Below are 25532 nucleotides of genomic sequence, written 5' to 3'. Positions count from 1 at the left end.
TTTGGAGAGGAAGAGAAGCCGAGCAGCAGCATTGAGCACAGACTGGAGAGGAGAGAGATGGGATTTGGGGAGGCCAGCTAGCATCATCTTCAGAACCGCTCCTTATACCTGTGTGCTGCCGGTGTGCTCCGCTGTTCTTGGGGGTTGAGGAGCATCGTCTTCAGGATCGGAGGTGGTGTCTATCGCACAGTCTGCTCGGCTGAGGGACTGACTGCAGTGGTGGTGCCTCGCAGCTTGGATATCGCTGGGTTCTCTCCTCTCTGCCGGACCTGTCCCTGCAGTTGTCCCTTGAGGCTGGTGTCTCTGCTCCTTCTCTGGGCCGGATCCTGGATCTGAATGCTGGTGGCGTCGGGAGTCCGGATTACCTGAAGCAAGCAGTGCTGACCAAGAGGATTTCTGCCTTGGAGCTGCATGCTGGGGGACCCCCCAACCCACTGGTATTAATCTTGTCTGTGTTACTCCCATCCCCTTTATCTACTAACCAAATACTAATTCTCTCCCCCTCTTTGTTCCTTTCTCTCCCTGGGTGTTACCCTCTCTCCTCCCCAATATATCTTTCCCATCACCATTGCATTATCCCCTACCCTTCTTCTCCCTTCTTTATATATATGGTATTGGTGGTTTGAGTTAAGCTGTGTAGTGTTGGACATACTTGAACACTGAAGAAGTAGCAGAACTGCACCTGATATCTCTGTTCCTTTTATCTACAAAAAAGGTTCCTGATTTTTTTAAGTTCTTTCACTTTTAATATATGTATATGTGCTTCTATTTATGTGATATATCGCAAATGATCTAATGTTGATAATATCATCAGGCAGGGCCGTAGCTAGGCTAGAGCGGCCGGTGCCATCGCACAGGTCAGGGGGCACTGTTTGGGCCTGTCAAATTTCTGTTTATTATCATTCTTGCTTGTAGTTTCCTCTTATTTCATCCCCAGCATCTCCTGGCCTCTCCTATCTCTTCCCTGGCTCTTCCCCATGAGGCCATGGCCCTTTTTTGGGTGCATTCCTTTGAAAAATGAGGGGGGCACCAATGCTCTTTCTGGCAAAGGGCACCAAAAAGTCTAGTTACGGCTCTGCCATCAGTGACCATCCATTCTTATATTTTGTTCTACTCCTTATTCTCTTTATAATAATTGTATCTGGAGTCGATTAAGCTTGTATTACTTCATTGATAGTACTCTGCTGCCATCTTGTGGCTAATTGTTGAATGTGGCTCTCTATACCAGTCACTTATCTGTATTTTGACATTTCTGCCAATGGTTTTGCTATTCAGTTCTGTGATTTATTTTTTCATAAGAAGTATTGTGTGTAGATATGTAAGACGATTATTGGCACCATGTCTATGGTTTTCTGATTATTATATGTGCCGACAAGTATTTTTAAAATATAGTTTATATTTCACAAAGCTTAGGTGACTCCACACCATTTATGTGAATACTGTAAATTGTAACCAACATTTTCTGAACAGGAGGGTAATAGCTAGGTGTTTGTTATAGCTATTTGAATTAGGCCTTCTTTGCAACTGAGAAGAGTAGGGCTGGGTATGGACAGATACATCCAAAAAAATTCATCTAATGAAGCTTCTCAATCAGCTGCAGCACCTAGAATGAGTAGATCTGGTAAAATTGCTGGGAAATCAAATCCCCCTTCCCCTCCTTGTCCTCTGTCACCAAATATTTCCGAGGTTGATACTCAGAGCACTGAAACACGTTCTGATGGAATCGGTATGATATCCCGGCTGCCGCATGGCCGGCAGTTCGATTCCCGGCAGCGGCAGCCCGACAGATCAGCAGAGCCCGACAGCGATGGAAATCCCGATCGTCCCTAAGGTAAGTATAAACTAACCCTCCTTAGGGGTGCCTAACCCTAACCTCCCCCCCAAATGCCTAACCCTAATCCCCCCTCTAAGTGCCTAACCCTAACCCCCCCCCCCTTCCCCACTGCCTAAACCCTCGTGGGGTGCCTAACCCTAACCTCCCCCCGGGGGTGCCTAACCCCCCCCCACGGGAGCCCTAAACCTAACCCTCCCCCCCCCCGTGGCTGTCCGTTCGCGGCGCCCGGCGTCGGGTAAATGACAGGCGTCTAGATATAGATGCCAGTCATTTATCCCACTCCGGGATAAAGCAGCCGGGAAGCCAGGTGTGTGTATTTAAGGCAGCCGGTTTCCCGACTGCATACCGTTCTGATCCTTCCTCAGCTATTAATATGGCACGTGAGATCTCTAAAATTATTATGCCACAGATTGATCAAAAATTGAGAATATACAAGCTATGTTTGACACGGCTTTGGCTAAAATTGAGAATAACTCTTCTAGATTGGCTTCTATGGAACAGAGAGTCAGTGATACAGAAGATTGGGTAATCACTCTCCAAGGTTCCTCCGATGACCAGGCCAGTTCTATTCAGGCATTACAAGCCAAAATTGATCATTTAGAAAATCGACACAGAAGAAGTAATCTCCGGTTTATAGGCATTCCTGAAACTATTAGGGACTCTCAACTATCGGTTAGGAGCTCTGAATATTTCGGACTCCTCACTACTTCCACGCATTGAAAGGGCACATCGTATTGGCCCCGATCGATCTGAGGCTACTGGGAGGTCTAGACCGGTTATTGCAAAATTTTTACGATTTTCATATGAAAGAGCAAGTCTTACATGCCTACCGTAAATTACCACAGTTGTTGATTGCTGGGACACGTATTTTGATTTTTCACGATTTTTCAGCTTGTGTGACTCCAAAAGCGAAAAGATATTTTGAATGCATACAAATTGTTCCATGACAGTAACACTAGATTTGCTCTTATATACCCAGCCAAGCTGAGGTTTCAGGATAATGGCTGCACATTGATATTTACTGACCATGCTCAAGCAAACATGCATGTCATGCAAATGTTAGGCCAGGGGGTTCGCCTCATCTCTGAATGTTTTCAACTGTTTCACAATGTAACAAAATATTTCTAAAGGTTACGATACTCACTAAAGAGTCGCCTAGGGAAATTAGGTAATTTCTTTCTTTTATATTTGTTCAAGAATTAAGATCGCCATTATATAAAATGGCGCTTGTTCAGGTTTCTAAATGGTTGGGAAATTAAAGAAAATGTGGTTTGAACCAATATATATTATTTTGTGTGTGCTTAATGTTGATTGTAGTGCTCACGTCTCTCCTTTGCATAGGTATCAAGGATTTGTTGATTTCCTTTGCCTGAATCTCCCCACTTGCTGAGATGGGGGTTAGCAATTCAGAAGTTTGTATTCTTAGTTTACTTTTTACCCTAGTACAGGTATTGGCTGATACCCAGATACTATTGAATTCTGTCACTACACCCTCCATAGGCGCATATTTCAAGTTGATTTCATGGAATGTTGATGGTTTGAACTCTCCAGTTAAAAGGAAAAGGGTGGGACAATTTATTTTAGCAGATTTTGAAAGTAAGTCTCGTTGGGTTGCTATACTACGTATTTCACAAAGATTTACAATATACCATACTGCAATCAGTAATTGATCCTAACGGTCGCTATGTGATAATGGACGTAGATATTTGGGGAGCTAACTATAAACTAGTCAACATCTACGCCCCAAATAATGAAACAACTGAATTTTTACAAAATATTACACATATACTAGCACAACGTTCTCACTTCCCTCTTATAGTGGGAGGTGACTTCAATTCCAGTAGCGATCCCCTTCTAGACAGACAACCGGTGCCCAGATCCCCAGGATCTTCCTGGAAGCATATACAATTTCTCAAAGCCACTCTACAGCTTATGGATATTTGGCGACTTTTAAATCCATCAGACAAGACGTTTACTTTTTTTTTCAGGGGTTCACCATTCTTGGTCCTGCATAGATAATATTCTGACTAGTGATTCCTTGGTACATAAGACGAATATTCATGATATTTTGATGTCAGACCATGCTCCAATTCTCTGTCTTTAACTAGATTGATTCGGTCAGGTGGCACGAAAATATGGCGTTTTCCAAGTTATTTATATCACTCTGACCAATTTCGTTATTTTCTTGTTCAGCAATGGCCGAATTATTTAGATGATAATATTGAAGCGTGGGATACACCCACATTATTCTGGGGCGCATCAAAAGCGCTACTCTGGGGATATATCATTAAATTTGTAGCTAGAAAAAAAAACAGACTTTGTCTGAAGATTTAAAAAGAATGTTACAGGGTCACCTGACCCTTCAAACAGAGGATGATTCATTGAATTTCTATATAAACAATTTCCTGCTATCTCAAGCCAAAACGTGATTTCATATTTTCTAAACATATTTTAAATGGGGAACAAAACCGGTAAATTGTTATCCACAATGGCCAAAAAGGGGACATCCCGCTGCTTTATTACTGTTATTAAAACCCCACAAACTGGTGATATCACAGTGGAATCATCTGAGATCTTAGAACATTTGGAGTCTTACTATACCAGTGTATATTCTGATTCTCCATTTGATGGGGCTAAACTTGATAAATGAATGCAAGATGCTAATGTCCCACTGCTTTCTGACGAGCAGTCGGACTCCCTTGGAACGAATATCATGCTTGAGGAAGTTGTAGCAGCAATATCAATACTATACTTATGTAAATCTCCTGGTCCAGATGGATTTTCCAATGAATATTACAAAATATTTCAGACACATATAGCTCCAACTTTGGTTGAGCTTTGTAATGAAATTATAAATAAAAAAACTCCATTTCCATACATTAATTCGGCCCATACCATACTACTCCCCAAGCCTCAGCGTGACCCTCAATTATTAGAATCGTACTGTCCTATTACGTTATTAAACACTGACATCAAATTATTGTCCAAAATTATGGCGGATAGACTTCAATTGATCCTTCCCCAACTCCTCAGCTCCCTAGGTTTTGTACATAGTCGAAACTCTGTTAAAGGAGTTAGATCGGCTATAGCAGCAGTATTGGAATTGCATCAGAATTCCCCTTCCCATAACATGCTTTTAAGTCTTGACACGGTCCTTTGATCACATCTGTACTCAACTCTAGGTTTCAGGAGCTTCCATCCTGTATTTATAGATTTTGTTAAATATATTTACACGCTCCCCGCAACTTCAGTGTTACTTAATGGATATTGTGGGGACTCTGGGCCTGATTCAGGCCCGGACGCTATTTGCGGACGGTCGTTCCAAAAAAGGGGCCGGCTATTTAAATTGAGCGCTTGCTCTTTGCGGTTTGTTGACGCCTCTATGTCTGAACGAGCGAACGAAAAATGCACTCGCTGTTTTGTAAAGACGCCCCTTTGCCGTTCGCATCACACGTCATCTCCGGTATTTATTTGATTAATCGGGAACATCGAAAGGCATCAGACCTGCTCACAGTGCTTGTGGTAGGTTTTTCTGACCGCAATCACTGCGAGCAGTTCAGGCTAAAAAACAACCAAGTGACGTGGTCGATGACGCTCCCTTACTAATTATGCACTCCCATTAAACGCCCTTTTTACCGTTAGGCACGCCTGCGTTCGGCTCTCCACTCCCCCGTTTTCAAGCACCTTCTCCTGTTACCACCCACAAACGGTACATTCTGTCAATCAAATTAGCAGCCCCTCGCTGTTTTGCGAGCGCACGATTTCCGACCGCAATGACTGGTTTGCACATGCTCATTACGACCCATACGCATGCGCAGTTGTGCGAACATCGTTCAGAGCAAACGAGCGGCTCTGAATCAGGCCCTCTGTTACCATGCATAGAGGCACACGTAAGGGATGTCCTCTTTCTCCGCTTTTGTTTAATTTAGCTATAGACCCCTTGTTACATCTATTACAAAATTATATTTTATTTAAAGGTATTAAAATAGGATCTAGGGAAATGAAACTTTGCCTTTGCGGATGACAATTAACACAATCCCCTTGACCTGGAGATCTGATAGCTTTACCCATTTAGGTGTTAAGATTCCTCGGAATCCAAACTTCCTTTATTCTTTAAATTATATACGTATAATACGTGAAATAACAGCAGAATTAGATAGCTGGAAAAATCTCCCTCTGTCGTACACACGTAGAGCTAACCTTATTAAAATGATTACTTTCCCTCGCCTTATGTATCTTGTCCAAGTGTTACCTGTTACTATTACTCCTAAGGATATACAATATATTCATTACTTATTTAGATGTTTTATTTGGAAGGGTAAGAGGCCGTGTATAGGTTTAATTAAGGAAAATGGAGGCATACATTTCCCCAATGTCCAATGGTATTCTGAGGCAGCCACATTACGCTATCGTAAAGATTGGTTGCACAACCAGGAAAATTATACAAATACAAGTTTGGAAAGAGAATTTCTTTCCCCAAAGGATCTTGTTTCTTTTTTACACTTACATGACCAAGAGAACCCAGTTCATATTAAGGAAAATCCGCTACTCTGGCCAGTTAGAAACCTATGGCATACCCCACGTCATAACACAACTTAACGTCACATAAATCACTATACCTCCCTTTCATGTTGAATCCAGAATTTCAGGATGGACGGGCTGTACATTCTTTCTATATATGGAAAGCAGGAGGTATAACGGGTTGGCTGTCTAGTTAATGTTTCAGGAAAAAGACCTCTAAACCTTCTATCGGATGAGGTGTTGTCATGTGTGCAAACCACTTATCATACTAACATAAAATAAAGACACTGAGACGTGGATTTGGCAGATAACTTGATGGCGATTTATTGGAGAAATTAATATTATTTATTAATTCTTAAATTAATTAAGGATGTATGGTGGCAAAGAAAGGACGGCCAGAAATCAGCCAGATCTGCTATGCCCACACACAAACAACAAAAGACATAGCAGGCGTAGATCGCCCAGAGTGCATACACATAACCATGTAAACCATGTCAAACACAAAAGGTAACGCTCACCCTCCAACTTGACTACCCACCCGTTTAGGTGATGATACTGCCCCCCGTTAGGTTGGTACAGCCAACTACCAGTCAACGAAGGGAACGCCCTTAACTCATAATTGCACCTGGACTGGTGAACTGCCGTTCTTTCCCGCCACAGCAAGGTTCAGCTTATAGAACCGCCGCACCGCCACCATACCAAGTACTACCCCAATAACGCCAACTCCTCAAAAAGATCCCCAATAAACAATGACACACCCTCCTCTGTTAAATGAACTCCATCAGGTCTATACATATAACTAAATCGAAATTGAATGTTATTATGGTAAATGAAACGGCCATAATTGGCCATCACAAATTTGGCAACTGCGAAATTAAGTTTCTTCCTAGCTTCGTCATTAGCAGGAAAACTCCTAACCCCACGCCAGACCTGTCGAGGTACAATGCAAGACCAAATTAATTTACACAAGGGCCAGGCCGATAGCACCCTCGCCAAATCGTTGACAATATCAACTCGTAATTCTACAGTGGACCTCTGCCCTAAGTCGTTGCCTCCTAAATAAGCCACCAAAATACGTGGCCTACCAAAAAGCCTTGCATACTCTAACAGTTTAGGACAAAAGGAATGCCATCTCATACCTCTGGAACCTATCCATCGGACCCTAGCTGAATATTCAAAAATTGGAGCTTGATCTGAACTCAAACCTAGCAGCCCAGAAAATATATGAGTGGCCTATAACCCAAATGTCCTGCGTGTCAAAGAGCAATCCTAAAGGTGGAGGAAAGCAGTAAATAAAAAATTAGTAATTGTCATAAAACAATAAAATTTTATGGTGTATTAGTGGGATCTGATAGAACATAAGTGAGTATCTGCCAAAAAGAAAAATTTTCTATTGGTCGCCGACTTTACTATTTGAAGTGGCTGAGACAAACAGAAGACACAAAGGGGAAGAATGGGTGGGGGGGAATTGGGAAAAAACAGGTGAACTCGGCAAGAGGTAAAATAAAAACCTGCTGAGGGATGGACTATGGCCTAATTAAATGATTGAGAATAGCCGAATTGAATCCGTCAGTTCAGGTAAAAATTGTAAAATCCCTCAAGACTCCCATTGCCAGCAATGGCGAGTAGCTAATCCCGAGTAGGACGGACAGGGGTAACAGACAAGACAGGACAGTACATGAGACAAGACAAAAACCAGGCAAGCATAAAATATAAACGTAACCGGAACAGACTGTGAAATGACTTTAAACAAAGGGCCTTCATGCCTAGGTCGAATGTAACCTTTATAACTATCCGATTTCCAATGTCCTAGGGCCTTAATTTCTGATGCCGAGAAACCCGCAGCTGCCGCCGAAGTTGCGGCTCCGATCAGAAACGAGTGTGTACCAGAATCTTGAGGCGGGAGGCCTAAAACTGATACACACCTCTTCAAAAACCAACCAAACTGGTATTTGGTAAGCGGAGTCCTGTCCATATGCATGAGTCATGAACCAGGAACATCCGGCCGCAATAACTCATACCGCATAGCTAGTGCCACGGGGCAGATCTGTTCGTCCCTAGATGGACCCAACGAGATCCACCTACCCCTACCAGTCTGGTCGGTCTTCGACTGCCGAATCCTACAGAGAACAGACCTCTCACTGACCAGGATATCCGAGAGGAGCATGGCGGCATCAACCCATTTGGATGATGCCACCAGCTCCGATACCCTCAAGGTGCCGTGAAAAGCCTCCGAAAACACCACTTGAATCAGGATCGCCTCATACGCAGTAAGAGCCACTCCGAGAACCGCCCCTAATACTGCCGGAAGCAGATGAGCGTCCACAGGTCTCCTACGGTCTGCTACTGGCCGGGAGACCCGTGCCCAACCCTTTAAAGCCTTCACTATCAGAAAACTTTTAGTAAAGTCAGGTTGGCCCTTCAATTTACAATAAAATGCAATGCCCCCCAAAGAGCGCGCAACAGAAGCCCTGGATCTGCCAGCCAAACGGAGACTCCAAATAAAAGAAAGCATCGAACGATGCTGACTCTTACCTGCCTGTTTGCTGCTACGGGAATAATCTTCCCATACATTCCATGCCTGCCGATATGCTCGCAACGTGGAGGGGGCTAAAGACTGTTCTGCTTAGCCCTCCATGCCGGCTCGATCACCTGCCAAACATAAGAGGGGCAAAGCACAACGTCAGCACCAGGGCCACAGATCGGGACCTAGCCCACTGGAAACGTGATAACGCATCGTCTATCTCATTCTCCACCCCAGGAACGTGTCTTGCCTTAAACATGATGTTACAGCGCAAACATGTGAGCACAGCTGCGCTAGCAAGCGCAAAACCAGCAGGGAAGCCGCATGTTGCTGATTGTATCGCATGGACCATGCCCAGGTTGTCACACCTGATAATGATGCTGCGATTGCGTAACCATTCCCCCCAGATTTCCAAGGAAACCATTATGGGAAAGAGTTTGAGAAGGAGTAAGTCCTTAGTCAAACCCTTTCCCACCCATTCTTCCAGCCAACGGCCAACGCACCAGGAGCCATCAAGGTAACATCCGAACCCCGTGGTGCCTGCTGCGTCGGTGAACAGCTGCAGCTGCAAATTGTCAGCGGCTGGAGACATCCACAACCGAACGCCATTAAAATCCCGAAGAAACGAGACCCAGACAGAGAGGTCCTGCTTAATCTCTGAGGATAAACGTAGCAAATGTCTCGGTTAGTGACACCAGCCGTGGCCCTTTCCAATTTACGTGAAAAAGCTCTGCCCATTGGAATTACTTTACAGGCCCAGGAGGGATTGCGCCTGCCGCAGGGTAATTCTACTGGAAGCCGTGCATTCCGCTATGGCATTACTTGACAGGCTTATCGAGAGGAATGCGACAAGAACCCACCGAGGTACAGATCTCGATACCCAGGAATGACAAGGGGAAGGGCCCTCCGTTTTGTCCACAGCAACGGGAACTCCAAATGAAAAAACAGCGCTCGTAAAGAAAACAAAAGATAACTGCATCTGCCTGAACCGGAAGGGCCGACACACAGAAAGTCATCGAGATAGTGGGCTATTCCATGACTACCGCAAAAATTAAATAAATAAATTCCGCGCACCAGTGTAGGAAGGTGCTAAAATGCTCGAAAAACGCACAGGACACAGAACACCCCATAGGCAAGCATTTGTCTATGCAATATCCGTTGTCCAAGCTAAAAACCCATAAACTGGAATGACTCTGGGTGCAAAGGAAGTAGACGAAAAGCTGACTCAACATCTATCTTAGCCATCAGTGCGCCCGGACCATAACACCTAATGACGTCCAAAGCATCGTCAAAAGACTGGTACACCACCGAGGAAACCTCAACTGGTATGGCATAATTTACTGACGAGCCTGGCGGATAAGACAGATGTTGCATGAGCCCTTATTTTCCTGGAATTTTCTTGGGAACCACTCCCACCGGGGAATTCACAAGATCCCTAATGGGGGTTCTGCAAAAGGCCCAGCAATGCGCCTGCGCTAACCTCGCCAGCCACTTTTTCCCTAAGAATGTGAGGCAATTCAAAGGCAGACTTCAAATTTCTAGGCGAATATGTGTCGACATCCCTGCAAATAGGTAAACGAAAACCAAAACTGAAGCCTTTTAACGAAAATTCTGCGTCCTGCAGAACCGGGTACCAACTCAACCATTTTGCTATCGCTGTGACACGGACAGGGGATGGAACTTTACTTAGCGCTTGTGCCTTTTGCTGGCTGTGCAGGCTGCTGCTGGGCACCCCCCTTGAAACACTTGGCAACTGGGTGATTGCCACCACATCGCAAGCAGAGGTGACGAAAACGACATTTTAATGTGGAATTATTAAAGGCGAAGCATTTTCCCCAGACGCCTGCTGTTAGCCCTGACGAACTGAACTAGCTGCTTTGCACGCGTTGTACCCCTCATAGGCAGGACGCGAAGGCTGCGTGACCTCCAGCAATGTATATTTGTCGAAGTAGGAGCATAGCTGAGAATGGAGCTTCCCGATGATAGCTGCTTGGGGCAGTGATTGCAATAATAAGCTGTGCACCCTGTAGAAATTCACTGTAGCACATGTATTCTGTCTATTTTGTAAGTTAAATGCTCAGAATACAGTATATAATACAATCTCCTCTATTGGCTGATAATAATGATTCAAAGGAGATAAAAGCTAGATCTTAGGTGCTATAGATAAATAAAGCAGTGTCAAAGCCATTACCCCTTACTGTCATATAACGCATCACTAAAGCATTCTATTCCCCCAATGATACCTCAATGCCCAGCATAATACTGACACTGTTTGCTGCAACTGTTTTCTACCATTAAGAGGGCATAATCAGCACTTAGACCATCTATAAAATACATCATACGAATGTACTGAATGATATAATTCTGGCATATACAGGACCAGCAAACACAGTAAGTAATTATATGTAGAAGTAGAGCCATCCTGTCTGAGCTGAATCTTTTTATTTCATGTGCCGGCTCCTTTACAGATCATATGAGCAAGTTGGGGAATCTGGGAGAGGGCAGAAAAAGAAACCATGCACTGTCCTGGAAACAGATGCACAGATTGGTCCCCCTATGTACTGGATGGTGTATTATCCAGTATTAATAATTGATCCAATAGGTGATCCATATCAGTGCACCCCGTACAGTGCATGTTTTCCAGATCTAGTTGGTGCACAACAATATTCATTACTGGCTTTTTAACTTTTTCTACTGGCTGACACATTTAAAAGATCAACAGGGACTGTAGTGCTAGTTATTTCATTTGTGACACTGAGGGGATCCTAAAAAACATGCAACTTTAGTATTATATGCTATTTCTATTGTAGTCATCATGGTGTGGGCTGAGGGGGGGTTCAGGCAAGGCACTCATAAACCCCTCCTGCATTTGCCTATGGTGCTGGCCATTGCAGCCACAAAGATAATATTGACCAGGGGCATTAAGGACTAAAGGGAAGCACCCCTCCCCCACACTGGCACACCTTCCACAAAGCTGCTGCAGCCTGAGGGGGGATAGAACTATCAATAGGGGAACCACACCTGCAGCTCCTAATAACATGGGGACACTGTGGAACCAGGGTCTGGGGAGGCTCATTACTAGGCAGGACATAGCTACACCCACCCCCAGCAGAACAAGAAATCAGAAAAGACACTGATTGAGGACAGAAAGGAAAAGTAAAAGCAATGATATGAAGTAAATGAAAAGAGACTAAATACAATAAGGAAAAGGAGGAGAGAAGAAGGAGAAGCACTAAGAGAGTTTTATTAAGGAAAATGACAACTGACAAAATGCACTTCCCTGTCCTGGAGCAATCTGGAACCAAGAGGCTTTGGCCCTCACTTCTAGCCCCTTATATAATGTCTCTATTGAAAACCCGCCCCTGCTAACGATAGGCTAACTCTAAACAGTAATTTGCATACATGCCGGCCCCCATCCTAGAGGTTTAACACACCTCTTTTCTTATGCAATCTTTCGGTTTCACTTACTTTGGTGAGGCTGTTACTCTAGAAGCTACTGAGAAATTTCCTGTGATTTTGCCATATCCGGTGGCATTTGTCTTGGTCCAAGTTTGGTTATCAGATATTCTCTTCAGCGCATTGGCAAAATTCAGTTGATAACTTGCTTCAAGTTCCGCCATCAGGAAAGGAGATATCTTGCTAGCTTACAGACATTTTCAAATCCATTTAGACCATTCAGTGATAACAGGGGAATGAGTACTTGGATATCACAATTCCCAGGCTTGCAGGTAGAAGATATTTTAAAGGCGCATGATAGTATACATACTTATCTCCGCATAGACGACTTCTTATAGGTCTTTCAGATAATAGTAATTGTTTTAAATGTGGTTTACCGAACGCTGATTTATTCCATTGTTTATGGTCATGTCCGTTGCTTCATGGATTCTGGTTACAGGTTCGTAATTATGCTCAGGAGCACTTAGTAAATTATCTACATCTGTCCCCTGAATGGGCGATGTTTGGTATCATTCCGAGTACTTTAAGATTCTCAAAGGGAGGCAGATGTTTATTGCTGGCAATTAGTGCGGCAGCTCGCAAATCAATTTAGCAGGTGTGGATTCACCGAGAACCCCCTGCTCTGTCTCTTTTTAAAATAAAACTGTTATATCTTTTCCATATGGAGTGGGTGGCAGTCACTTTGGAAAGGAAGTTAAGACCAAAAAGTTCTTTGAAATGTGGGAGAGCTTTATACTAACGTTATCACCAACTATACAATCACAGGTCTGTAATTCACTATGTAATACATCGTGGTATTTACTGCGTATAGTGGAGGGTAATCCACCTAATCCGATTGATGCTTAGGGGGGAGAGACGAGCACAAAAGATATATTCCGTTTATATTTATATATTTATTTACGTTTATATATATATTTCAATGTGGAAAGACAGCATATTTGTACAATGCTATATGACAAAGTATTGTTTTATTGTACAATGAAAATAATTTTTTTCTTGCTGTGTGACAATTAATATGCTTATCTATGTATTGCTTCAATAAAAATATTTAATAAAAAATAAATAAATAGTACCTGCAAGGACAGGGACTCTGGGGGTCATTCAGACCCGGTCGTTAGCGCCGATGCGCTCCGACCGGGTCGATGGCCCCCCACAGAGCATGCGCACGACGGCGCCGGCGCCGGCGTTTGCATGCGTGAGACCCGCTACGACCGACAGCGCCGGTCGTAGCGGGTCTCGATCCAAAGGGGGCGAGCTGTCGATGTTAATTGACAACTCGCCCCGTTTGGAAGGCGGGCCGGGGGGTGGCAGCCCAAACGGGGGCGTTCCCATGGGAACGCCTACCGTTTGGGGGCGGCCCCACTGACATTACTAGTGATGTCAGTGGAGAGCTTCCGGCTCAGACAGAGCCGAAAGCTCTCCGGGGCTTACGACAAGGGAGACCCTACCCTAGGGTCTCGTCGTAAGCTGCGATGGTCTTGACCATCGCGACCATCACCTTATGCGGTCGTAAGGCTGTGGGTGTTAACCCACAGCCTTACCACCGCAAAGGAGGACGTCTTGAAAATTCAAGATGTCCTCCCCTTATTCAGACCGACCGCACGCTCTGTGCGACCGGCTCTGAATGAGGTCCTCTGAGAGGATCCCGTCCCTGCAATGTGCTCGGAGTGAAGTCACCGCATTAGCACTCCTCTCTCAGGACTTCTGCTCATGCGCAGTCTACAGACCACGCATGTGTGGCGTCCATTGCCCGGGTGGGTTCTGGACGAACTCTCTCCTGGTAACTTTTGCGAAGTGTAAGCCATAGGCTACAGCAGCACAATGCCCTCTTCAGATGATGTAATCTGCGAGGACCAAATCTGACAGCATCGCATCACCCATAGAAGCCTATGGAACTTGCGGCTGCCATAGGAAATGCGGGGGCTGCAGCAGATATGGGAGATATCCCTGCATAATACATCTAGGGATACTTAATATTTGCGGGTATCCGGGAATATGCAACGGCTAATGGTGAGGCTGTTACTCTAGAGCTTCACTTGCTGACTAGAACAATCTGTTCTGCACTGATGAAGCTAATCTAGACTGAAAGAGGTCTGTCTGCAGTTGGGTGTCCTGTATCAGCACAGGCAAGACCCCATGGAGTTCCAGGCAACATATCAGTTTAGGCCCATGCACCACCAAAAATAAAAACATGAAAATACCCTGTAGGTTAGAGTAATCTGAGCCCTAGGTTTACTAGATGGTCCATCTATGGCACAATCCTGATATTAGACATGGAATCCCTAGCAAGCGTCTGCAGGGTATGTCAGCGGAATATAATATATATTAGTTTATATGACAAGCATAGTGATACCTATTTATGTAAGATAGAAAGTACTGTTTGTGTATGGGGTTGTTATGCTGGGTTTGTAAATGTAGTTGTTGGGCATTTGGGGACTGTATGGGATTGTGATGAGGCTGCTATAATGGGCATGTAAATCTGTGAGGTGCGCATGGGGTACCGCGGTGCTCTAGGAATATTATCTTTTATCATATTAGTTCTTCACCACATCTGGCTTCATTCTATACACAGTGAGCCTGATTCAGAGACGGACAGGATTGCAATCGCAACTACATTCTTTCACGGATCGCAGTTGTTAAACTATGCTCATGCCTTCCAAAGCACAGCCGAGCATAGGGACGCTCACCACTGCCTTCTCATATCTGTACGACGATGTGCAACAGTGTAAACGTCGGTAACATGGACGCACAGGAGGCAGTCAGGCTGGTGTGACCAGACGGAAATACTGCAGCTCTCCTGACACGCTGAGAGCTCTCATACTGCTCAGGAGATCGCAATGACTAATTTATGCACACCCATGCTAACGGCCAGACACCTCTGCGTTCTTCTAACCACCCCCCAGTTACCACCCCCAAACGCTGACTGCCTGTCACTCACTTTGCAAATGATTGCTCTGCACAAACGTAGTCTCAAAACAATCGCTGCGTGCGTGCGTCCGTGCGTGCAGTGTGGCGTTCCTGCATGCGCACTAGCAAACAATCGCTCGTTCTGCATAAATATCGGCATTGCGTCCTTCTCTGAATCAGGCCCAGTGTCCTAAGTACTGTATACCTTCTCTTGGTAACATGATCCATACTGTACATAGCATGGCTTACCCAATGAATGCTGTGTGGGCATAGCACGGCTTACCCAATGAATGCTGTGTGGGCGTAGCACGGCTTACCCAATAAATGCTGTGTGGGCGTAGCATGGCTTACCCAATAAATGCTGTGTGGGCGTAGCACGGCTTACCCAATGAATGCTGTGTGGGCATAGCACGGCTTACCCAATGAATGCTGTGTGGGCGTAGCACGGCTTACCCAATAAATGCTGTGTGGGCGTAGCATGGCTTACCCAATAAATGCTGTGTGGGCGCAGCATGGCTTACCCGATGAATGCTGTGTGGGCGCAGCATGGCTTACCCGATGAATGCTGTGTGGGCGTAGCATGGCTTACCCAATAAATGCTGTGTGGGCGTAGCATGGCTTACCCAATGAATGCTGTGTGGGCGTAGCACGGTTTACCCAATGAATGCTGTGTGGGCGTGCCAGGCGACATGACTCATACCTTGTGAAAATGGATCAGTGTATAAATATTTTTGAAGTTGGCAGTAGCGGAGACAGATATAACAATATAGCAATTTATTGCTATTTGCAGGCAAATGCTAATGGCGGTCACTGTTGGAGATACAGTAGGTGCAGTAATAATAACACTTGCAGAGCTCATTAATGGATCCTGCCTTGCACATATGTTGCATGAGCTAGGTAGGCAGACCGGATTCATTTCACTTATGTGCATAATATCCACGCCACTGATCATGATCTTGTGTAGCTGGTATATCGTCATTCCTGCAATCGTTTCATTAGTGGCCTCCAGGGAAGTAACTTTCCGTCTCGCCCAGGGTTTCCCAGAGTTCACATCACAGCTGTGGTTTTAGATGCAATTTCCAACTTTATCCTTGGCAGTTATCCCAGTGTTTAGTCTGGTGGGGCCTTTTATACTTTCCTTCATTTCATTCTGGTCTACTGAGAAAAAGCCTTCATCTACTTTAAAGGAAACAGGCTTTGTAGTGCAGCCTCTTAGCACCGATGTACCAACCTAGTGCCTCACCAAGATGCTGCTTGTTTGTAATTACGGCAGCTACAGTGGTAGCGAATAGCGGTACTCTGGAGTGAAATTTAATCAGTTTTACTATAGCTGACAATGAGAATTACACTGGAGAGCCGGAAAGGGACTTTAAGCATATGAGAGGCTGACAGTGGTTGAACAATTTTATTACTTTAGTGAGTTTGAAATTATAGAAAGAGAAAAAAAGAAAAAGTTTCCTTCCATTGTAAATAACACAAAGGAGAAGAGAAAGGAGGCTGACGCCAAAAAATGTAAATTGCAATGGGAGTTAAAGGGGACAAACATCACTGGCTTCATCACGGGTGTGGGTTAAAAGATAGACCAGTGGTTCCCAAACTGTATTGAACCACGGCGCCCTAGAGTATCAGCATTGTTTTCATGGCACCCCTTAGCCAAAAGTTTGTTATTGTGAAATTCAGAAATGTAGTAAAGTAGTAAAGGGAAGTAAATTGTGCTCCTGTCATCCATATGCTCAGTTATGTGGTGTGGCCAGGTTTGCGCTTCTGTTTGTCCACATATTACACATATTTACATTACTTTGACCATAAAAAATTTGATTTGGTGCTGAACCACGAACTTGAGGCACCCCTGCAAATGTCCCGAGGCACCCCAGGGTGCCATGACGCACCGTTTGGGAACCACTGAGATAGACATTAAAAAGGTTGACAGTGTTTAGATAAACACCGTATGTTAGACAGTCAATAGGTCGACAGGGACAAAGGGTCGACACACTAAATGTCGACATATAAGGTCGACAGGGTCAACAGGTCGACATATTTTTAATATGTTTTTTAGCCCTAATCTTCACTCTAACCCTCCCCTTGGTGCCTAACCCTAACAGTCAGCGTAGGTGCCTGACCCTAACCGTACCTTCTAGTGCCTAACCGTAACCCTCCGGTAAGTGCCTATCCCTAACCGTTGGGGTAAGTGCCTAACCCTCCGGTAAGTGCCTAACCCTAGTAACAATGAAAAATCATGCGTCAACCTTTTGACCATGGCGACCATTTGCACCTGTCGACCTTCTTACATGTCGACCTTTAGTGTGTCAACATATTGTCCCTGTCAACGTTTTGTCCCTGTGGACCTATTGACTGTCTAACATCTGGTGTCTATCTAGACATTGTTGCTTTAGGATTGTATGCGTGGTACAAAATGTGTATATTCTCCCGTATACAGAGTTGTACTAAACTCTGTGGTCAGAACACCGTTATCTGTAACCTTGGTTTGATGCTGGATATCGCGATGGTTGCTCCTTTGGCCAGGCTAGTCCCTCCCGGAAAACAGATGGCACGTTTCCGGGAACGGTGACCAGCTATTCCCCCGCTCCATCCCCCAAGCGCCACAGTATGTCAGTCATGCTGTGGCTTTTAGGGTCTGCGGGCAAGATCGCACATGCGCAGGATTTGACCTGTGCGTGCGCAGACCACTCACCATCGGAGATGTACGCTAACCACCACGTTAGCGTACATGGGATGGGTACGAGATGTCAGCGTTCGAGATCCCGGCTTTCAAAATCCCGACACTGGCATCCCTACAGAGTTAGGATACTGACACCTGTCAGTCAGTATCCTAACCCTCCCCCTCTCCCTACCCTAACCCTCCCTTCTCGGGGCCTGACCCTAACCTCCCCCCTAGTACCTAAACCTAAGCATCCCTCTCCCCGCACCCTAGACCTAACACTCTCCCTAGTGCCTAACCCTCACCCTAACCCCGCTACTTACCTTTGGGTTTCCGGTGGTCGGGATGCTGGCACCGAGATTCTGACAGGTGTTTGGCTATTGAACGTATCCGAGCATATATCTCTGAATCGGGCCATCAGTTGCACCAAATAGCCCCTCTCGGTGCCCCAGGTCGATTCGGCTGTGCCAAATGTCTACCTCGCTTAAAATGTGCATCATATTTGCATAAAATAAAACAACTGGGAGTGACAGAACTACTCGATGACACTGATGAATTTGAGATGCTAAATTTGTACATCTGTGTGCGACTGAGTCTGAATCTGTATACAGAGCGCTATGATGCAGCGTCTGCGGCTTTTTCTCATGCCGAGTTCCGTTGTGCTTAATCTGCAACTTGTACAGTACGTGGTTAAAACTAATTTCTGTGCAGTTAAAGTCACAGCTCAGCGTCTCTAGTACACTGTGAGGGGTGTTTTGCTGCGTCTGGTACGAGAATAAGCCACTAAATTTAAAGAAAAATATGCTACACCTTTCGGAGCTGCTCAGTCACACTGGCGTCTTGCACCCTATGGCATATTGGCGCTAGGTGTATGAGGACACATCTGTTCATGATGTCAGAACATGCAAATAGACTAGAATTCAATTCTGTTTCAGTCCCCCTGTAAGTGACTTCACACAAAAAACATACTGGGCAAAATTTACTAAGCTGCGGGTTCTAAACCCCGGCGGTTTGGTGGCGGTTTGACGGTGGTATATAAACCCCGGGCGTTTGGTGGTGGTTTGATGGCGGGTTCTAAACCCCATGGGTTTGGTGGCAGTTTTGCACCGGTTTCTAAATCATAGTCCTGTTCTGTTCTATTCTATTCTAAAATGTGTTTTTCGACGGCAGTTTTGCAGCGGTTTTGGCCTTAGTAAATCTGCGTATAGCAAAACCGTCGCCAAACCGCCAGGGTTTAGAACCCGCCACTTAGTAAATTTTGCCCACTGTATGACTTTCGCAGAATCATTTGGAACAAAAAAAAACATAGAAGTGAATTGAATCTGGTCACAGGTAGAGAGCAGTATTTGAAAAATGTGTGATTGATACAAGCTAATCTGAGACACTTGTGTACTGACTTGTTGCAGTATCATGTCATCTTCATAGCGGTTAATTGCTGACAGGCCATCAAATAACACATAGGGGCAGATGTACTTATCCTTGGAGAGTGATAAAGTGGATGGAGATAAAGTACCAACCAATCAGCTCCTAGCTGTCATTTTTTAAAAATAGCCTGTAATATGACAGTTAGGAGCTGATTGGCTGGTAATTTCCCTCTCTCCGCTTTATCACTCTCCAAGCCTTAGTACTTCTCCCCCTTAATGAGTTAGGTGGTAGTGAAAAATTATTTTGATGTCATAAAAAAGGTACAGATGCACCCAGGTATGTTGTAGCTGATCGCGTCACAAATGTGCGCGCGCATCGTGTTATGCACCACGAAATGCTATGGCACATCCCTGATCATGGGAGGGCGTCACCATTCAATCCTATGGAGACGCGATGCAGGGCGCAATTCGCTGCGCTACAAGCAAGTATATAGCTGGGCATGTCTGTACAACGGAAAATGCATGTATGGATAAACCTTATGGTACATCTGTATGATGTGGAAGGGGACAAGGGCTCAGCCTTTTTTTTAGCAGCAGACTATTGATAAGATGTCAATCATATCAATCATAAATCAATATATAAATTCTAAACATAATATCAATCACATAAATGACAAAGTTCCATATAATGTTTTATGCTGTCTTTAACACTGTATAGTGTCTAAACCTTCATAGACAGCAACAGTGAAGCCTAAAACACCTCTAGACCTTAAAACATATTTCTACAACAGGAAGAGTTTTGTCTTTATTACAGAACGAAGTCATCAGCCAGCAGTTGACTGTAATATTCAGCCAGTGCTACGGTCCTTACCCCATCCCAAAGCTGACGGAGATAAAACGCAAACAGACGTCTCGCCTGGGTGAGTGTTCTCAAAATTGCCATGTAAATTGTGCTTTATTCATTCATTTACTTCTGCAGGCCGGAAATGGAAAGTTGCACAGACTCCAATGAACTGTCTACTGTCAGCCCCTTGCAGCTCATTATTAGTCAATGGCGTGATGCTACAGTAGCTACACCAGGGGGATACATTCACTGCGCAGTGCAGATCTCATTATACTGATTGGCTGCACTGTCAAACTCCTCTCAATGGCAGGCGCCCTTTAATTTACTAACTCACTCCAGAACTGGCGCTGATAAACGTAGCTTCAAAATACAGGTGGATATTGCAGGCTTGATGAGCATTTATCATGATCACCATATTTAAAGGTGTATCGCTGTAGAGAGTTTTCTCACACTACGTTCCAATGAGACCACAACATGAACAAGCTGCTCTGAATATCATGCAGACATTAGGATCTTTCAGATTATTTTCTGTAGTTCTCTGCTTTGCAGACAGGTGGCAGTGTAGTCTGCTAGTAAACCCACAGGGCAGCAAAAAATATATATATGCACCAAATGTCTATAGTTTTGCTGTAACCTGTGGTCTCCAGCACCACTCACGTGAACAGCAGACGGTGTAGGAAACACCCAAGCCCTCCGTTGCTCCGTTGTAGTGTTCATTTATCCAACTGCAGTTTTTGCTAATAAACATAACGCCATCTCAGGATGGCATTATGAGGGCTTACCTTGTCTTCTGTGCCTGAAATCTTCGAAACGAAGAACTTTGCATGCGCGTCCGGCACATCAAACGCATGCACAGCACGGACTTCAAGTGTTACTGGGCATATGCAGTCTTATAGGCTCACAAGTGCCCAGTGTGGAGATAACAGCATTTTTGTCTGGCAAGCGGGCGCTCTCCGTCCCAGTCATGCGTCATGCATCATGTTTAGTACCACTGCTGGAGAGAGATAAATAATAACTAGACCTTTAGTGCGACCACACTGCACAAGCGGGTGTGTGTTCAACTCCCAATTAGGCCTTAAACATCTGTTAGAAGTGCAAATGTAGAATAATATGTCTTGTTTCTTGGCAGATCCGCATTTTCTGAACAATAAAGAAATGTCAGATGTCACCTTTATTGTTGAAGGACGACCCTTTTATGCACACAAAGTGTTGTTATTCACAGCGTCGCCAAGGTACGCATCCATCCTTACCATTGATAAAGCATGTCCAACGCTTTTTGAAATATAAGGACTTCCAAAATATTATTCCATTAATGTATTGGATATTGTAAACTATAAGGATATTTTGCCGGAATTGAAGTCCCCAGTTATTCGGGATGTCCAGCTGCGCTTATCGTCGAGCATTATGGTACCGCAACATTGCAGATCTTCCTGCGCACCTTTCATAGGGTGCGAATAAAAATCTGCCATATTGGTGGCTGCGAGATGTCGATGTCCCGACTGTTTCTTCGGAACTCTGCGGCCATTGATATTAATTGATTAATTCTCTCCTGTCAGTCACTGGGCAGTTGAGTGACCAAAGGTATGAGGTTGCTGATTGCTTTTGTCCGACGCGATTTAAAATATCCATAATAGTTTACAGTAACGGGATACATTATCGCTTATAATACACAGGTTCTTCTAAACACTGTGATGACATCAGAACTCACCATTAATACAGATATTATATACAGAAGCTAATACACATATTAGAGCAGCATTTGTGTTTTATAACACCATAGTCAGTGACTATTCTCCATACTGTGACAGAACGAATGGCAAGCACTAAAGGGGGCTACTTGTAGGGTATAATTGCCGATTAGAGACAGGGAGTAACATTTATTTATATACTGTAGCACCAGCATATTCTGCTGTGCTTTACAATTCAATCAGAGTAATCAACAACACGTACTATGGGGGACTATAGCGACAAGTATTGATAATTAAGTAACCATCACGATTAATCCTGCAACATCATCTAGGGGGAGATGTTTCAAACCTTGGAGAAATATAAAAGTTACCCAAAGCAGCCAATCAGCATCTGGCTGTCATTTCATAGACAAGAGGTTCCCAAACTCGGTCCTCAAGGCTCCCCAAAAGCTCAGGTTTTAGAGATATCCATGGTTGAGCACAGATGACTTAATTAGTATCTCAGTCAATTTGATTTAACCACCTGTGCTCAACCATGGAAATCTCTAAAACCTGAGCTGTTGGGAAGACTTGAGGACCGCATTTGGGAACCTCTGTCATAGACTGTGCTAGATACATGACAGTTCAAAGATGATTGGTTGCTTTGGGCAAATTCTCCACTTTATCTCTCTCCAATGCTTGATACATCTCCCCTCAAATCTCTTTCAATACTTTGAAATCACCAGGTGACAGTTACTCAATTACATCTACTGGCCAATTCCCCAATCGGACTGGAACCGCCGATCTGCAAATCTGACCATGCATGATCAACGATCCGTCAGGGAATTGGATAAATTCCGCAATTTGCTCATCCCAATTATATTTTGGTCGGGATCTGCAAATTTGAGAAGTCCAACATGTTGGATTTCACCAATGCTCCGCGGCATCTGGGGACCTGGGAATTGTCTCAATCCATCACAGATATATGGGCCCTTCAGCTCTGTCTGGTAATGATAGTAGGATTAAGTGCTGAGTGGCTACCTGGACGTTCATCCAATCAGAGCTCTTTACACAGCTGTTTCGCAATTTGGCGGATTGTGTGTAACAGGTCTCAGAAAAGCTCTTTCTTATTGGATGGTCTTGCTATGTAACGGCAAAATAAAACTACTAAAAATAAAGTAATGAGTAAATGCAAGGACTTTTGGAAGTTCAGCAACTTATCTAACCACGTAACTAACTGAACTGCTTAAATGAAAACAGACTATGCGCTAAGTAACAGAAAACCTGTGAAGTCACTATAGTACAATTCATACTACATGTCTGTTATCATTACTTTCTTTTTGGTTATTATGCAATTTCTAATTAAAACACTGTAAATTGTTTTGTTTTGTTTTTTTGAAGGTTTAAATCTCTTCTTACTAACAAGCCTACTGCAGAAAATAGCTGCATTGAGATCAATTATGTGAAATATCACATCTTTCAGGTACAGTAAATGTGTAAAACTTGTAATCATGTAAAATTATAATACACTCTGAATAAGAGGACCACCAAACCATGAAGATAAATACATTGTGCAGTATTTTCCTGACTGTGACAACATTTCTATATATTATATTTTTTTTATGTGGCTGTTATGTTTATTAACTGATCTGGGACAAGTCAAGGAATTAAGTTTATATGTTTGGAAATTATTGGGCAAGGGGGAGCGACTTGCCTGGGGGTGCTGCTGTATGCATCACCAGCTAAATACTCATGTACAGATGCGACACCATATAACATATGGTGCGAGACTCATGGCGCGACTTTTGTACTTAGTTTTGAAGTTAGTGTGTGTGTTGCACTGTAGCAGCATCTAAAGTCGCTTATAGTGTCCTGGATTGGTATTTTTGTCGCATTGGAGTTGCTATAAAGTCGCTGATAAAGCACAATGCTGTGTAGCAGGATACATGGCGCGGCCACTCATATTGGTTCTCAGACTTTTGCCCTTTTGCCCAGATTAGTGTCTGAGCCGTACACACCACCTGCATGCATTGCCAGCGCCAGTGCCCAGGGGACCAATTGGAGAATATGTGTATGTGGGCACATCAGTATACTAGTAAGCTTTGTTGCTGGAGACAGAAAAGTGAGACTGCAGACTACCAATTCACTAGAATGTACTGATACCAGTTTAAGCGTCAGAGATATTACTAGTGAAGTAAGAGGCTGCATGCCATTAAGTGCTGGATCAGGCCACAGAACATGAACACTGCTTTATGAATAGTTTTTATTACAGATGAATTGTCATTATCCTTTAATATACAGGATTCTAAACTCCGTAATGTGATTAAAGACCTAATGTAGTGAGGGTTCCACCCTACAGAGCTGTATTGCTGCTGAGTGGAACCCTCCATACTGGTTTTTACCTATAGGCTAAGATCTTGCTGAGAAATGAAAAGATAGAAAAAGCTGTGTACCACTAAACGATATGGAATACTGTAGCTGAGGTGTTTACACCTATACCCCTTTTCCTCTGCCGCAATAACCCGGGTTATTTGCCGGGTCTATCTGGGTCGTGGCTCATTGGAAAAGGGTCCCTGTAAACGGCATGACCCGGGTCACGATGCCTAAAACCAGTGTATTGGCTGGCTTCAGTAGTGCTTGGAGATGACATATCCTCTTTTCTATGTCTTGCAAAGATCAGACTTTTCAAACAGTCACTGTATTTATCTTTCAGAACACTTTGTGCTTTTATGATTGCCTTGCAAGTCTCCTAGGTAACACAAACACTTTGCACAGATGACAGATTAGATAATTGATATACAGGAACAGGCATGCCACAGTAGACATAACTGACCTTTTATTTTTGTCCAATATTACAATAATTATTATTATTATTATTATCATCATTTATTTATAAAGATATCATGATACTGATAAATAACATACAGTTACATGAAACAGAATGTGCAGCTGGGCCTGCCCAAATAAGATCACAATCTAAGAGATAACAGCAGCACCACTTTACATCTGGGGATGGCTATATAGCTGGTTGTGATAGCAGGGCGCTGAAATACTTAGAATTTACTTTTCAACAGATCTGCAATGGAAAATCATTAAAAGGCTGAACAGTCTTCTTTTACTGGGGTGTATTTGTCATTGCTGTAGAGCAGGGGTCTTCAACCTTTAAGACAGTGTGGGCCACTAAGCTATACGCCACTCAGTAGCACAATCTTGATTCCCCCCTGATTCATGTATGACACACAGCAGTGCCCGTTTTACACAATGCCCACATTTGTGCCCCTGATACACAATGGCCACAGTTAGTAATGTTCCTTATATTACAATGCCCACAGCAGTAGTGCTCCTTACACATAATGCCCACAGCAGTGGTGCCCCTTATGCAATGCCCCCAGTAGTGGTAGTGCCCCTTATGCAATGCCCCCAGTAGTGGTAGTGCCCCTTAAGCAGTATCCCCAGTAGTGGTAGCGCCCCTTATGCAATGTCCCCAGTAGTGGTAGCACCCCTTATGCAGTGCCCCCAGTAGTGTTAGTGCCCCTTCAGCAGGTTCCGCAGTAGTGGTAGCGCCCCTTATGCAATGCCCCCAGTAGTGGTAGCGCCCCTTATGCAATGTCCCCAGTAGTGGTAGCGCCCCTTATGCAGTGCCCCCAGTAGTGGTAGTGCCTCTTATGCAGTGTCCCCAGTAGTGGTAGCGCGCCTTATGCAGTGTCCCCAGTAGTGGTAGCGCCCCTTATGCAGTGTCCCCAGTAGTGGTAGGGC

General features: G+C 44.2%; 1 protein-coding gene across 1 annotated transcript in view; it reads left to right on the top strand.

Moving 5' to 3' along the window:
- The window catches only part of ABTB3 (ankyrin repeat and BTB domain containing 3), a 346709-nt gene that overhangs the window by 301592 nt on the left and 19585 nt on the right, over positions 1–25532 (top strand). Inside the window, exons 12-14 of the mRNA XM_088478919.1 lie at positions 20080–20185; positions 21239–21341; positions 23178–23259. Coding sequence (XP_088335045.1) covers positions 20080–20185; positions 21239–21341; positions 23178–23259 — 291 coding nt within the window. The remainder of the gene's footprint in view (positions 1–20079; positions 20186–21238; positions 21342–23177; positions 23260–25532) is intronic.

Source organism: Taudactylus pleione, unplaced genomic scaffold (assembly GCF_031769625.1).
Source record: "Taudactylus pleione unplaced genomic scaffold, aTauple2 ptg000225l, whole genome shotgun sequence".
Lineage (NCBI taxonomy): Eukaryota > Metazoa > Chordata > Amphibia > Anura > Myobatrachidae > Taudactylus > Taudactylus pleione.
Note: the sequence above shows the minus strand (reverse complement) of the source record. Positions and strands in the feature narration are given on the sequence as shown.